This window comes from Lethenteron reissneri, chromosome 14 (genome assembly GCF_015708825.2).
Source record: "Lethenteron reissneri isolate LAM-NWPU_2019-01 chromosome 14, ASM1570882v1, whole genome shotgun sequence".
NCBI lineage: Eukaryota > Metazoa > Chordata > Hyperoartia > Petromyzontiformes > Petromyzontidae > Lethenteron > Lethenteron reissneri.
In genome coordinates this window covers 1,036,178-1,053,344 of record NC_083792.1, presented here as the reverse complement: position 1 = coordinate 1,053,344, position 17,167 = coordinate 1,036,178, and the positions used below count along the sequence as shown (strand labels likewise).

Here is a 17,167-nt window from a genome sequence, read left to right as displayed (position 1 = left end):
CAAAGACAATGCAAGTATCAGAACACTTATAGCTCGAGTCGAGCAGTTATATTCTTATTTTTCATAGTTTTGGAAACTGGCAAAAAGGTCCCATAGATATTTTATCTCTGTCAGGTTTCAGAATATTAAGGTTTAAAAACGATTGAATAAACATAGAGAAAATGTGAGCGTGCAGTTGGAGACGCCACCTCATGAGCTGGCGGATGCCCGGGTGTGGGGAGACGATGGTGGAGGTGGTGTAGTGCCCAAACCAAAAGGTGTGGTTGCTGCTTTGGCTCTCCTCCTCCAGTCGAGATAGCTCCTCCATTTTGGCCTGAAGATGTTCAGGCAAGCATTTACAGGAGAGACGAGAAAAAACACAAAATAATTCAGTTGATTCACAGAGAATACGTGAGGTGCAGCCACCCATTCATTTCACAACGAAGCAAGGAGACTCCTTTAAAAACAACGTTAAAAATATCGTGTAATTTGCACAAGTTTGTGAAAGAAAGCTTTGGTCATGGGTGACAAAACTATATTGTAAGAAATGCGATCAAGTTCTGGCCTTTACGACGAACATTGAAGCCGGATTCGAAAGAAAAGTCAAGACCGGTGCCACGTTCATCGATTTGTCTATGGCTTACGACGTGGCTTGGAAGTAAAGCCTCATGTTGAAGCAACCCCCTGCCATGCGTCCAACGCTGTGGCGACCGCAGGATGCGAGTTGACCTGGGGCTGACCTGGACAAGCACAGCAGTGTGCCTCGCACCCTGAAGAGCGGGCTTCCCCTGGGGTCTGTGCTCCCGGATGCTATTCGACGTAGGCACGAGCGATGCGCCACAGACGTCGTCCCGCAAGTTTAGTGCGCGCAGACTCTGCGTGGTGGAAGCCACTCTCTCAACTCCAGCCTCAACATGAGAATCGGGTTTCCCCTTTTTTTCTGGCAACAAAACAGGTGTTAAGATAGATTTTAAGCTTTCGTGACTGCAATGATTCATACGCTTTGGTTTTTTCGGTAAAGTCACGTAGGTAAAAAATAAATAAAATAAATTAAAACAACTAAATTAAATCACGACGTTTCGGAGGCAACACAAGCTTCCGTCTTCAGGGGGAACCGTTACAGCCAAAGTCACTGTAGTATGTGAAGAGAGCTAATAGAGAACACTAATAATACAAAAACACTAATAAAACACCAAACTGAAACCTTTTACAAGGAATCATGTCTGCATTAAACACAATAATTGTGGTCAGAATGAAAACAAAAAACATACTCTGATAATATATGCATTCTCCTTGAAACTGATTGGTCCACACCAGAGACAGCTTTCTTTGATCCAGCCTCAACGTCATAGCGGGGTGTTTCCGAAAGTGGTGGCTGCGACCGAAGCCACACTTGAACGTAATTCCGGGCGAGATGTTAACTACCTCACCTGGCATACAGAAGGTCGTGAGTCCGATCCCACCACTGACACCTGCTGTATATTTTGAGTTTGCGTGTTCTCTCTCCCCGTGGTCTAATGGATTTTTCTCCGGATCCCCTGATTTTCCCCTCTACATTTAGAATCCACGTCACGTATTTAGAGTATATGGCTGCTATAAATTTCCACATGATGATAAGCGACTTCATTGAGCTATCATTTTTGATAGCCACGTCGTTTCTGAAAAAGATCTGCATAGATAGCTCAGTGGGGCCTTACCTGGTAATATAAAAAACATGCATAGTTCAGTTTAGAAAAGGTGCAATGTAACCCTGAGGACGACCTTCCTTTGTCGTGACCCCCTAACTACATGCTCATTTTCAACCAACACCTAACAAATGCCTCTGCCAAAAGCAAGGCGCGGATGAACCTCGTTCGAAAGTTATCGCGGCACGAACCGGGGGGGTGGTGCCAGACATCTCAGCGCTTCGAATGTCGGGGTCACTGCCCTGGTGTAGATGACCGCAGAGAAGTGCGCGCTCTAATTTGAGCAAAAAAAGACACCCACTGTCGCCTCTCATTGATGTCCCAACCGAACATCGCCATGCCATCTATCACGGGAGCTTTAACATCTAAGTCACTAGCTTGGCTTACTCTAACGTCAATTGTGGCACCGCCGCCAGATATTTGCTGCAGTGCTGCTCTAAGGCTCCATGAACTGCGCCGACAGGGAAGCTGACACAAAATCTGCAAATGAACGGCGATCTGCCCAAGCCAACATCGGCGTTGCTCCCTCGACATCTACGCGTCGCTGGCATCACCATCAGCCTCTCGAATCATTTGAAGATGCTCAGTATCAACGTGGACTCTACAATCTCACTGGACAGGCCACATCCTCAGCACAACCAATGAGCGGAAGTCACCGTCTCCAGGCCATATGGCACGTTCGCGCCAATGTTGACTGTGGCCAAAGCAAACACTGTTGGCTTGCAGCATTGTCGGCACTCTCCTCGATTCTAGAAATGCAATCCTTGCTCGGACATCAGAAAAAACCGGCACATTTATATTTACGCACACTAACCCAAAAAGCAACATTTATGATGATTGGTATTGGTCGCGAAAGCCTACGTATAAAAAATTATCAGATAAAAACCCAACAAACTTCAGCGACCTCCCAAAGCAATGGATCTCGTGATGTCCTGGGCATTAGGCGTGACCACACAAACTTCCATGGCTTCGCGAAAAAAAATGTTTTACTGGCTCCTTCATCAAATATAGAATGTGGTACAAAATTGCTACGCAGTGCCAGAACGCTTTTTCAGGGTCTCTCTCCATAACGCATCCACCCTGCTCACTCCATTGACCACAGCCAACCACCGCAGTCCTACAAAGCACGTCGAACAATCTGCTCATCGGATCCAGAACCAGGCTGAGCGGCGTTTCTCTGCGGCGTGTACAAAATTCTTCACCACATGTCATGATGGGCACTGCAAGATCCGACCGTCCAGTGCACTCTGAGCTGCATTGATTTCCGGTTGCTGAACGAAGCCATTATAAGGTCGCACTCATTACAAACAAAGTGCTTGCCACAAATGAACCACAATACCTTGCCGATCTCGTCAAGGAACAAACCATCACCACGCAAACTCCGGTCATCCTCGCAGTGGCTTTTGGGTAGCAATTAAACAAAGATGATCACCGCATTGCGCACTTTCGGATGCGCTTCTGTGGCCATCTGGAACGCTCTTCCATCTGATATTAGGAAGCCACTGGAGCTGTGCACTTTTAAATCTAGATTGAAAACTAATTTCTTAAAAACTGCTTTTTGTGTTTAGTTTGTTGTCCTTCCCCCACACCTCAGATTAGCACGGTTGGCTACGTACGGTGTGAAAGAAGTTCAACATACATACGTAGATGCACTCATCCTCTGTACCTCTCTCTCTCTCCCCCACTGCATATATGCAGCAGCATCCAAGAATCATCCACCTTCAAGCAGCAGCACAAGGCTCACACCTGCCAGGTGGCATATGGGGGGTCTGAGCTCTGGTTTTGTGCCTCCAAGTTCTCGATCGTGCAATTGCGTCTGATTCGTGAAATGTGCACTAAAAATTGTGTTTATTATTATTATTATTCCACATCCATGGCTGAGTTCCAGAACTGGGCCATTGTGGAAACACGTTGCACAAACTCCATGATGCGAATGTCAGCATCGAAACGGCGTGGACCGAGCAGTAGGCTTCAAGCAACGCGCCCAACAATCACCTGAACAGCCAGCGACCCCCCCACTGGCTTGCCCGGCTTTTTTCATAAAACAACAAAACAATGGATGGCAGTTAACCGGATCGGTACAAAGCACAGAAGACGCGGATACCCAATGTACAAGGGGAGAATAAAATAATCTCGTCTGTGTGCAACTGCGGTTACAGACACTGAAGCACGGTGCGTGTAACTTCGCACTGCCCAAAATATAAATTGGAAGGCGGTGGGCAGGCGTATCTGAAATTCACGGATTCTCAAAGCAATGAAATGGCTTAACCGCTTAGAAAAAGAATCTCTCAAAGTTGCTCTTCATTGGCCATACAAAATAATTACAATAAATTACAGTATCTCTATCTCACCTGCTCTAAAGCTGTCTCAACTAACCCAAGGCTCCTTAACTTAGTGGTTTATGTTACAGGGTCCATAAGTAGAATAGGACTCTTTCTGCCCATTCTAAGGCATCACATGTGGCTCAAGGGTCCGATTACTGGGGTTGAGGCAAACTCACCGAATTACACGGTTCACAAAACTGGTCGAAAGCTTCCTCACATGGTATGCAGTTCATTCACTTGGTTACAACTCCTCTCCAACAGTTTATGCTCTCCCTTACCTGATCTACACCTCCATCAGTCTGGTTTCACGTTCCTCACCGTGCCTTTGCGTTCTTTACCCGTTCTGAGACTTTCTTATCCGGGGATGACGATTGGAACGACAGTAACTATCGCCCCCCTACTGGCACACTCATGCCCACTTGTGGGGTAAATTCAGAAGTCATCTTGTGCTGCGCAGAGACAGCTGCCACTAGCAGGGCCTTTGAATCGTATGAGACACCCTGGGATGTCCCAGCGTGAAGGGCGCTATTAAAAACAAATTATAAAAGATAATGATGGTCTGCTTGGCTAGACCACGCCTCTCACATGGTCTATGCTTGGCTTATGCAATCCATCCTTTCCTCACCTTATACACACTTCCCTCATTTGGTCTAGGACAGGGGTTGCCAACCAAAATATCAAGAGCCTTTTTTTCAAATTCGATAAAAAAAACCTCAATATTTCAAGAGCTGCAATGCAACGTGATGACGCATACAAGATGGTGGGGTCCTTAATAAACAACGGTCATGAAGCAAACCCGGATAAAGAGCCGCACGTGGCTCCGGAAGCACAGGTTGTCCACCCCTGGTCCAGGACTTCCTGGCCTGGTTCACGCTTCACTGACCCACACCTCCTGCACCCGGGGCACAGTCTGCTCACCTGGTCAAGGATCCCAAAGAAATTGATTGGCCGCTTGGGTCCTGGCGTGAGCGTAGCGTCAGCACAGATGAAGGAGTAGTTTCCGAACGGTGTGGTGAGGACGTGGCGGAAGGGGCCTTCCCTTCCCAGGGCTGAATACTTCCTGTAACGTCCCGACGTTGCATATGTTACAAGCACAACGTGACGACATTCAATGCTTGGAAACTGTTAATCCTATATTCACAAACGTGCAATGTATTTGAAAATTGTGCGAATCACTCCAAAATTTACTTAATTTTATTACACTTTTACACATACCAGTTACACACTTTTTTTAATCAATTACACTTTGAATTAATTGCTCCAATTTTGAATAAATGAAGTGTGCAGTATGGCACAGTATCCTCGTCATTATTTCCAATCAAAGCATTTGCAATATATGTGCAACACAGAACAGGACAGGGAACAGATAGCAGAGTGTACTTTAATGCCCCATCCCTCAGAAGGGATGATGATGGGCAATTCCCGCACCTCCCATTAGCACGGTTGGCTACGTATGGTGCGTAAAATGTTCAACATACACACTTACATACTTGAACCCATCAGAGCAATGGGAGCAGTGAATAGCAGAGAGTGGCACTAGAAACAAAATGTACTTAGCCAGGCAGGAAAAAGTTGTACTTGACTGCATTATAACTCTTGACCTCTCAAAAGAGTTGTAGAATTAGATTAAACGGAGCAACAACTGAAAAATAATACCCAAGTTAAATAATAACAATATGCTTCAATGGTAATTAAACTGCAAAACATGTGGCTTGCGAGGGTTTATCTTGAGGTAGTCAGACCCATGGCTATACTGTGTTGTTGTTTTACTCGATGACTGCTATTTGTCCTCCTAAATTCCACTCTCACATTCACTGTTGTACGAAGTTTGTGTTCCACCAGAAGATTAAGCGGCAACATCGCGACGACACCACTGGCCTAGCGAATGGACCTCAAGAGCCATCCTCCGCTTTGCTTAGTCTTAGTTTTTTAAACTCCAGTGGACTCTCGATTATCCGCACTAATCACGGGAAGGATGGCAGCGGGTAATCCGAAAAAAATCATTTTCCAAGGATCTCTAAGCTAAAACCCACTAATATAGGTTTAAATTATGTTTAAGTTTCTCTGCCATGACACAAGTTTCGTAAATTAAAACTCACAAAAAATTATGGGCAAAATCACCCAAACTCAAAATGAAGCACAATTGACAATTTCGATTGTTACAATTTAGATTTAGAACGAATACTAACGATCGACTGCTCGATGCGCGTGCTCAGTGATAATAACACTTTCCTGCTCCCGCGCAAAAATAATTATGACCACTAAGTGGATGATAGCAGAGCCACAACAATCAACATCAATCAAACTCTGCCCACTGTTGTAAAGATATGCAACTACTGTACTGTAGCGGCAATCACGAGGATTTTGGATTAACTGGAGCACATATTTGTTCGGTTTAAGCACGTGACCTGTAATAAATATTTCCAAGAATAACAATAACTGTGTTTATATGATTAATTTGAGCTTGAGGGAAAATCTATGAGTTGCTAATTGATCTCAAAATCTCAGGTGTGGTTAATAAACCGCACGCGGAAAATCGACTCGAGTGTAATTGGTGAGGGTTTCTCTGAGCGCAACAGCTCCCTCCCACGTGCAGAAATCCAGTGTGAGGAACTGGCCAAGCACCCGAGTAGGGCCCACACCTCATTCCACATTCTACCCCTCAAGTAAATAACATAAAGGGTACCGCTTTTACTGAAATGTCTTGTCATGTTGATGCGGTGATAGATAGTTCGATATAGTTATAGTCTGCCAAATCAGTATTGGCTTTAATCCTGGACCACTATAAGGACAAGACGCCATGATTCACTGTACCTATAGGCACCACCTGGACTACACCACTATAGGCACCACCTGGACAGACCACAACTGAAGTCCTCAAAACCCAGAATCTCCCTGAATGGAGGTGGGATTTTGTACACCCACAAAGATAAACAAGAGAAAGATCCCCCCGTTTAGCCTTAACAGACTTGGGGCAAATGCTGTTAGCGAGCACCTTTAAAGGCCGGAACAGCACACGAGGGGGTGAGTGGCCAGCACCTCGTCCAGCCAGCTGTCTCCCTAGTGGAAATGTTTACACGCTACACCAGGTACTCATTTGAGACCGATTCAGATAATCGTCACTGCTGTTGGCCGTGAGCGAAAATGGAACCCAGGTTGCCGGGTTCGTAGCGCAGCACACTAACCACTATACTACGGCTCCCCATTTTGCACACCCACGGACACCGACCCACACCCACCTGTAGTAATTCTGGATGCTGTGCAGGGAAGGTATGTTAAAGGCATCTGCAAATCAAAGAAGGAAGGGAAGTAAGCTCACCGTGGGCATTCTATAGCTCCTGCAACAGTAAATAAGTCATACTAATTACAGTACTATGGGGACCTCATTTGCCAGTAAAAATATGATAATTGGTTCTTTACCCTTCTATCTGGCAACAAAACTGACACCTTTTTACAAGGAGTCATGTTTGCATAGACCACAATACATGCAGTCATAATACAAACAAAAGACATAACTCTGATAATGTGCACTGTCCTTGAAGTTGATTGGTCCACACCCGGGTGTGGACCAATCAACTTCAAGGACAGTGCACATTATCAGAGTTGATTGGTCCACACCCGGGTGTGGACCAATCAACTTCAAGGACAGTGCACATTATCAGAGTTATGTCTTTTGTTTGTATTTATGACTGCAGGTATTGTGGTCTATGCAAACATGACTCCTTGTAAAAAGGTGTCAGTTTTGTTGCCAGATAGAAGGGTAAAGAACCAATTACAGTACTGTTAGGCACGGGCATGGTGGACTGTATAGACGTCATGTGCGTGCGACACCCCTATATCATGCAACGAGAGGTGGTGAATGCATGAGCCAGTTGTGCAAGTGGGTTGATGATCCATGTGTGGAGTCTATTCACTTCTCGCTGTTTTACTTGTGTCAGCACATAAGCAGAATCAGAAGTTTCTTATCCGAGTAAATTACCCTTTGAGCTACACAGCTCTTTTTCAAGAGTAACTTGGCCAGCAGACAGACTTGGCAGCAAGGGTTAATATACAAGATATAAGATAATAAAAATATAAACTAAATAAAACCAGATGATCTTACAAAACAATTATGTACATTGGCATTTGTCCCAGCAAAGAGGTTATTAAGCAGGCTGCTTATCTCATCCGGAAAGCCATTGACCAGTGGAGGCTCATCTGCTTTTGTTGTCAATGATTACTAAAGGTTCCATTGCTGTATCTTAACTTTGGAGCTTTCTTGACTGCAGGAATTATTCTTTGGTTCTTTTGGTAAAGTCACGTATAAAGAAAAAATAATAAATTAAATAATAGCATACGACGTTTCGATTGCAACACAAGCAATCATCATCAGGTATAATGAAATAGCGACATAAAATCTAACCAGAAAAAAATTATAGACAGACATATAAGCAGACAGATATCACCAAGATACACAGAGCGGGCAACACAGGTACAGAGAGGGGTGATCGTCTCTGTGGGGTGGCCTTAAATAGACAGAGGGGGGCGGAGGCAGCGAGAGGGAGGGGTTAGAGACAAAATTTACATGTCAATGAGCTCCAAAGTTAAGATTGAACCACTTCTACGGGGAAGTTCCAAGTTTACCTTTTTTCTCTCTCTCTGGGTTTTTTATTCTCTCTCTCTGCCTGTTTATTTAGTGTAATTTTTTTCTGTCTACACTCGTTTTTTGTCGTTCTTAGGTTCTGCTCTGTCTGGTTGTCTCCGTCCCTCTTGTTTTTTATGTTTTGTCTTTCTTTGGAATTTTCACACTTAAATTCTAACTTAGCAATCTTTGAAATACGTAATTGACCAGGCTATGCGTTAATTGTGTGTTGACCGACTCTCTGTGTCGTTTTACATAACATTTCGATACTTTGCTAGGTTATTTAATTTTAGTGTGTTTCTTTTCCTCTCCCTAAGCCTGCTCACTTCTTTTTGTACTCATTGACATGTAAATTTTGTCTCTAACCCCTCCCTCTCGCTGCCTCCGCCCCCTCTGTCTATTTAAGTCCACCCCACAGAGACGATCACCCCTCTCTGTACCTGTGTTGCCCGCTCTGTGTATCTTGGTGATATCTGTCTGCTTATATGTCTGTCTATAATTTTTTCTGGTTAGATTTTATGTCGCTATTTCATTATACCTGATGATGATTGCTTGTGTTGCAATCGAAACGTCGTATGCAATTAATTAATTAATTATTTTTTCTTTATACGTGACTTTACCGAAAGAACCAAAGAATAGTTCCATTGCTGTGTTGCAATTGCCTTGATGGTTCTGGACACACCTGCATTTGGTATCTGTACTAAAACAACAACAGCAATTCGCCACTAAGTGGCAGTGACGTCACTAAGGCGCTTGTGCCAGGCTATGTGCACTTTAAGGCAGGCCTCCTAAAACTGTAGATTCACTATAAATAGCGCCACATATCTACAAACTAAGCCTGGCTGCGTCTACAAACTAAGCTAGTCTGTATAGTTTGTAGATATGCACAGTTTTAGGAGGCCTGACGTATACGTACACGGCAACAATCAAGAACGAGATGCGCTTCGAGCTCGCCATGTACCACGTCGGTGTCGTTCCGTCAAACGGCTGCTGCCATCGATCATGCCAGGATCCGCACCAACACGCCGAAGCTGCAGGGCATGAACGACCTCATCGTCGCACAGTCAGTCCGTGTTCTGGTGGCCGTCAGGTTGCAGATGATCGCCAGGATAATCGACGATCCATCGGTGTGGGCCTTCTCTCTGGCTGGCGACGGCAGTACTCACCGCGGCCAGTCGTTCTTCGACCTGCGCACCCGCGTTTGTTACCGCGGCTTCCTCGTCAATCTGCACCTGGTCGCGATCCCTATATTCGAGCGTCACACTGCTCAGAACATCTTCCGCATGCTCGTCAAGTTCCTCGACGCGCTGTACCCCAACTGGCGCGCCAAGCTGATCGGCTTTTCATCGGACGGCGAGAATACGATGACTGGGCGTCATGGGGGGCTGGTGACGCTCATTGTGAAGGAGGCCGAGAACGACGTCATTCGAATCTGGTGTCCGCCTCATCAGATCGATATTGTGGTCAAGAAATCCGCCGAGTGCGTCTTCGATGGCAGCTGGGTGAAGATCGTGTACGACTTTTCGGTGTACCTCCGCGCCCAAAACAACCTGATCATCAAGATGAAGGTCAAGTGCCCCAGGAAGGCTAACCGATGGGCCAATCTCGGGAACGTGCTCAAGTTCTACAAGCAGTACCGCCGAGCATTGATCGAGTACACTACTGAGAACAACCCCGCGAAGCTGCCCACCGCCGATTGGTGGGTTCTTACCTACGCGCTCGCGCCCGCCATCGACGCCATCAACGTCACTATCGTCCAGCTCCAGAGCCAGTCGCTGCTCATCGCGCAGCAGGAGGAGCATATTCAGTCGCTTATCGGGTCACTCACCATTTTGTTCAATGTTGAGATTGTTGATGGCGTCAACAATCATGATGAGGCGTACGTGTCGTATCATGATCAGTCGATGCGCATCGCGTCTGCCGCGATCATTGCCCACATTGAGGACCAGGGATCGTTTGCGCAGGAGAGCTACGAGGGTCTCAATGAGGTCGACAAGACAAGGATCGTCAAGGAGATCTCGATATATGCGATGACGCTGATCGCGGGTCTCAATGACGTCAAAGCAGAGCGTAACGACACCAATCGAGTTCTCGACCAGGATGCGGCGCCCGTGATGCCCGCTCAGCTCGTGAAGATGCGTCCTGGTGTGTTCGTGAAGGACGTGCTGGCAGTGCGTCGCGTGCATGTTACGAAATTCTGGTCAGCTGTGAAGGTCGACATGGTCGAGGAGGAGCATCGCCAACTGGTCAAGCTCTACAAGGAGGACACGATCATTCACGACGCCATCAACAAGCACACCAACACGACGACATTCAACGACGCGTGGGATGTGCTGCCGAGTGGTTTTGACAACCTCCGCGCTTTCAGCGGCGGGTTGGCATCGGTGCTCGCCAACACGACGGCGGTCGAGTCGGACTTCTCGATACTCAAGTGGGAACTCGACGAGTTCCGCAGTTCTATGATGCATCTGTCCCTTGAGGGCATCTTCCAGACAAAGCAGCGTCGCCTCCTGGTGTCGTTGCTTCGTTAGCGAGCGTAAATCAATGAAACAATGGGGCTCTATAGATGATCTACATTTATTCTACAAACTAATCCTGGCGGTGTCTACAAACTAAGCTAGTCTGTATAGTTTGTAGATATGCACAGTTTTAGGAGGCCTGCTTTAAGGTCACCACAACTCCTTTGACACCACTCTCATGTGACTCCTACTCATGAGGGTGCCACCTCTCGCCGCCATGGGGAATGTGGGCTGGAACTACTGGATTTTAGAAAAATATGAATGGTATTATAGGTGAATGAATTTGGTTTGTTGACCATCGACCTCAAAGTATAACACCGTTTTCATTCATACACTTGCAGTTAAACATCTTCACATATTATAACACATACCTTTGAAATGACCTACAAAAATGTAATTTCAAATAGAACAGCAGATTTCGATTTTTTTATGTCACAACACCTGCATATTTGGAGTTTTTGTGTTCTCCACGTGGTCACGTGGATTTTTTTCTCCGGGTCCTCCGGTTTTTCCCTTCTCATTTATAAACATGTGTTATGACTCTGGACTCGAGCTGTAGAGGTTTATTTTATTGCACGTAATGTAGCTTCGGGCCCCGTCGTCATGAGATAATGCCAATGTGGAGATCGTATGACCGAGCAAACAGTGACGACGTGAAGACAGCGACGACGTGAAGACAGCGACGACGTGAAGACAGCGATGAAGGCTCTAGTCCCTCTCGACAGCCCCGAACTTCCCTTCTTGTTCTGCTTTTATCCTCGTGGATTCTCTGGGGGAATTTCCCCAGCCCTCTATTTTGGACACTCTGGGGAATTCCCCAACCAAGGACCTCTGGGGAATTTCCCAACCAAGATCCTCCAGACTTGCTTGCGCCTTGTCTTTGCATCCAGCCTCGCTGACACCCTGTCTTCACATCGAGACTTGCTGACAGTCTTTACACATGCATTGAGATTATTAGATTATTTTGTTGCTATAAATGTCCAAATGATGGTCGACTTCGTTGAGCTATCACTTGTGGTCAGGTTGCTTCTAAAATAAGTTAATACCTCAGTGGGCTTTGCCTGGTAGGATGGGGAAGGTTTAGTCGTATTTGTATGTGTTTGCGTGATTGTTTACCTTTCTTGTACTTTGAAATACTATTGTGATTTGGTATTGTTTGTTGTTGTAACATTCTTACCCACACCTAAAAGGACATCTATGAAAAAGAGCTTCATAGCTCATCGGATTCTTCCAGTATAAATAAATATTCTGATTCTGAACTAATTTCCACCAAAGTGGAATTTTCATATTCTCAGAACGGATAGATTTTTTATATGTATAGTAAAAGTGATTGATGATGATGATGACAGTGATAACGCAACCTCACCATGGTTGCCGCGAATGTCAATCCAGACAGTTTTCTCCAGAGCACGTGAGCGCTTGAGTGCAGTCTGGTAGGCCAGCCACTCCACCTCGTACTGCATGGATCCCACGCGATTCTCTGTCTTTGCATCTGTCAAGTCACCTGCCAAAAACCGGACTTGTTAAGACCTAAACAAACCCCAGCGCCAGGGTTCACACAATCACAGTGCCGTAGCCTAATACAACAGGAAGTGCAATTATAAAATCATAATGGCAAGTTCCAAGCGACCACTGTGTCGGGACTAAGCCAGTCACAGAGCCCAGATTACAATGACCAATTCAACTGCTAAAGCTACACTTCCGTGACTGTGTTAATGCATGGATGACCGTAGGATCATCCATGGGCCTAGTCCCACATATGGGCCATCAGTCCACAATCCTATACAGTATTCCATCGTTATTCACACACTTGATATTCACGATTTTGGCTATCTGTAAATCGCATCTGGAACTCTACACGACTGCATCGACAGAGAGAGAAAGAATGTGATGAGGTAAAGTCATGAAAGAGAATGTGATGCAAGAAAGTGATTAAATAAATTGATGAAATTAAGTGATGACGATCTGAATGACTCTTAAGTCTATCCAGATGTATCTATGTAGGAGCAGTAATGACATCATAGTGATCATCCTCATCACCATCATCATCATTATCGTCAAAAGCAACATCGTTACTGCGTCCTTCCACTCTGCAGCATCATCATCATAATTTAAGGTAAGTTAATTAATAAATGATTATTTAACACTTTCATATTTATTTTTATTTCCTTTGTTAATTCTAACAATTTTTCGCGTTATTATGACAACTTGTATGTATTCAATAGCTTATATATGAATGTATTTAAGACAATTCATGAAAATTATTACAGTGGAACCTCGGTATACAACCGCTTTGGAATAGGTCGATTTGGTATACGTTGTGTTTTTTTGAGAAAAAAATGTCTTTGGATACGACGTCTTGCTTGGGATACGACGCGTTTGCTAGAACTTGTATGGGTCGGGATGAGTAACGCGTACAGTACCCGCGTATGCCCCGTTCACGACTGAAACAAAGCGAGAGGGGCGGGGGGCATTGGGGAGAGGGGCAGGAGGTGTGGGGTCTGCCCCCATGGAAGGTGGAGCCCCGGGTCGAGGCGCACGCGACGTGCGGGGTTGAGGCACGCCACGTGACCAGCGCAACTGGCAGCAGTGTGGTCACGTGGCTTCTGTAGGCATTTTAGTAATTAGTGTCTAAATTATTTTATACAACCCCATTAATGTATAATATGCCACTTTAAATATAATTTATTTTCCTCTGGAACGGATTATTTCCTTTCCCTTTATTTCTTATGGGAAAAATCCGTTTGGTATAGGTCATTTTCGGTATAAGTCCTACCTTCTGGAACGAATTAACGACGTATACCGAGGTTCCACTGTATCTGCGAAACGTGCTATTCACGAGCATCTCTGGAACGTATCCCTCGCGATTAACGAGGGAAAAGTGTAAATATAAACAAAACTCCTTGGCCTAAGGTGTCACCACGAATTCGATACCCCTCAGCTCTTCTGTTCCCACAAGCCCCCCCCCCCCGTCCTCCACGTGGTCTGGGGCCACCCCAGGGACAATAGACCTGCACGTGGACACGGACTTTGGTGCAGGTGGGAGGGTGACAGCTGGGATGCTTTGGCTTCAAAAGTTCATTGTAGACTTTACACGTCTTCGCATAGATTTAAACATGACAAGAGGTGGTATAAAAATATAAGTAGGAGTAAAATATCTCCAGTGGGATTATAAATTGATAAATTTCTTTGTTTGCTGATACAGGGTCAAGAAGGGGATCTAAGAAGCACAAAGAAAATTAATGTTGAGGTTTAAGTTTTGGTCATCTATATATATAAAATCGTGAATGTCTGTCTGTCTGTGTGTGTGTGGATTTCGGCCCATACGCACTTTCATTGGACGACGGTTGCCCCTGGCAACGGCTAGCCACGCCTTCGCCGCTTTCATTGGACCTGGCAACGGCTAGCGACGCCTTCGCCAAGGGCTGCAGTTTCATTGGACGGCGGTTGCCCCTGCCAACGGCTAGCCACGCCTTCGCCACTTTCATAAGCTCCGTATTTAATTAAATAATAGCCATTACACAGTATTGTTGGAGCGCTGAGGGGGGGGGGGGGGAAGGCACGCCACCCGTACCCTGCCTCTTCCAAGCCGACAATTTTAGGCGAGGCCGCAGGCTTTGCACGCTACTAGGCCTCGACACCCACCACGCCACTCTGAGGTAAATTCATCAAAGTTTTTCCTACTCTTCACTACACCCCCACCACAATGTGTGCTATTAATATTACTTTTAAACCCAACGCGCCAACAATCGATTACTTTAATGTTACACTGTACAAATACTCATTAAGCTGGGTGAGCGTACTGCCAGTCTATCATGTACACTGTAGCCTGCTTATTAAGCTCGGTGAGCGTACTGCCACTCTATCATGTACACTCTAGCCTGCTTATGAAGCTGAGTGCGTGTACTGGCAGTCTATAATGTGGACTCTTGCCTGGTTATTATAATCGATTCTTTATATGTTCTTTGTACAAACAGTCATTAAGCTGCTTGAGCGACCCCAGTTCGATTCCAACTCACGCCCACCACCGCTGACGATTATTTGAAACGGACCTGGCCCTCCCCTAGGTCCACTCAGCCTCAAACGCGTAACTGCTGTCGTGTGTGAACATCGTCACTGGGGAGACAAAGGCGGCCGGGCATCGTGGATCCAAGTCCCGGGCGAAGCCGGGTCATGTGTATGTGTGTTTATGTGTATGTCTGTGTGTCTCTATGTATGTGTGTATGTATGTGTATGTATGTGTTTGTGTGTATGTGTGTGTGTATGTATGTGGGTTTTTTTGTATGTCTTTATGTGTATGTCTGCGTGTCTCTATGTATGTGTGTATGTACGTGTGTGCATGTGTTTGTGTGTATGTATGTGTGTGTGTATGTATGTGTGTGTATGTGTTTCTGTGTATGTATGTGTGTGTATGTATGTGTGTTATGTGTCTGTCTGTGTGTCTGCATGTATGTGTGTGTGTATTGTGTATGTGTTTGTGTGCATGTATGTGTGTGTTTGTGTGTATGTGTATGTCTGTGTATGTGTGTGTATGTGTGTGTATGTGTTTGTGTGTATGTGTGTGTGTGTATGTATGTGTTTGTATGTGTTTGTGTGTTTACGCTCGCATTACACAAATGTGTTGCAGGTCTAAGGCGTTCCTCGCGCAGCATTGCCGCTTTATTATTGCAGTCGTTTACTGCCGTGCGCACCCTGAAAGTCGTGTGTGTCTGTAGCAAGTGCGTGTATGTGTTCCTATGGACGCGCGCGCGTGTGTTGTGTAGGGGGAACGGTAGTGTAGTGCTTAGCGTGCTGTCTGTGTCTGTGTGTGTGTGTCTGTGTGTGTGTCTGTGTGTGTGCGTGTGTGGTGTGTGGGGAGCGATAGTGTAGTGCTTAGCGTGCTGTCTGTGTGTCTGTGTGTGTGTGTGTCTGTCTGTGTCTGTCTGTGTGTGTCTGCGTGTGTCTGTGTGTGTGTCTGTGTGTGTGTCTGTGCGTGTGTGGTGTGTGAGGAGCGGTGGGTGTAGTGCTTAACGCTACGCTGCGCTACCAACCCGGCGAACCGAGTTCGATTCCCGCTCACGGCCACCACCGGTGACGATTATTTGAACCTCCCCTAGGTCCACTCAGCCTCAAACGAGTAACTGGTGTTGCGTATTAACATCGGCACTGGGGAGACAAAGGCGGCCGGGCGTGGTGGATCCAAGTCCCGGGCGAAGCCGGGTCATGTGTATGTGTGTATGTGTTTATGTGTATGTCTGTGTGTCTGTATGCATGTGTGTATGTATGTGTGTTGTTGTATCCTAACCCTTCTTCCATAATTGAGATTAATAATATTTGATGATTTTTATATATTATCTTTTTACTTGTTTTTTTAATGAGTGAAACACACCAAAGCGCACCAAACTGCAAAACACCAGGTGTTGTTAAGTAATGAACGAGAGGAGGGCTAGGATGACAGAATTGCAACCTTGCTTCAAGGCAAAGGCAGTGAAAGGAGGCAGAGGCGCCTTTGTCTAAGTCATAACCACAGGAAGCCAGGAATCATCACTGATTGTGTGTTAGGGATTCCGAGCTAATTAGAACACGTGCACACAGAAAGGGAGGTAGAAGCACGCCTTGTTCTCCTGCAGCTGAGGAAACAAAGATAAACCCAAAGAGGCCTTGGACCTGAAATTAAGAATAACATTCCCAGAGCAGAAGGTTGGAGGGACAGGGGAGAGCTGATTTAAAAAAAGTGTTGTATATCTCTCAAGGCGGGCAGACCCAGCTAAATAACACGGCTGCGGGGGTCACCAGAAGTTCGCGTTCGCCTAGTTAAGACAAAAAGCTCAATAATTCTGTATTGCTATTAAAGTAACGTTAAAGTCGGAATTTAACAACAGGGTAGGCTAAAGTTATTGATATTCACACCCACTCCAATTAAACCAGGTCACAAGTACGCCTACTGAACCATCACCATCATTAAGTCAATATGAAATGTTATTTCCATACTTTAATGCTTTCTATACAACTCGACCCGAAGCATATGCATGAAAAGACAAAAGTAAAACTTATGGAAAA

At 45.6% G+C, this 17,167-nt stretch overlaps 1 protein-coding gene across 3 annotated transcripts in view; it reads right to left on the bottom strand.

Annotated features, from left to right (window-relative positions):
* Nucleotides 1-17,167, bottom strand: part of TMEM62 (transmembrane protein 62) — a 72,017-nt gene that overhangs the window by 37,726 nt on the left and 17,124 nt on the right. For all 3 annotated transcript variants that reach the window (XM_061551219.1, XM_061551220.1, XM_061551221.1), the window contains exons 3-6: nucleotides 12,495-12,632; nucleotides 7,228-7,273; nucleotides 4,907-5,048; nucleotides 189-313 (exon numbers count right to left, since the gene is read on the bottom strand). In XM_061551219.1, coding sequence (XP_061407203.1) covers nucleotides 189-313; nucleotides 4,907-5,048; nucleotides 7,228-7,273; nucleotides 12,495-12,632 — 451 coding nt within the window. The remainder of the gene's footprint in view (nucleotides 1-188; nucleotides 314-4,906; nucleotides 5,049-7,227; nucleotides 7,274-12,494; nucleotides 12,633-17,167) is intronic.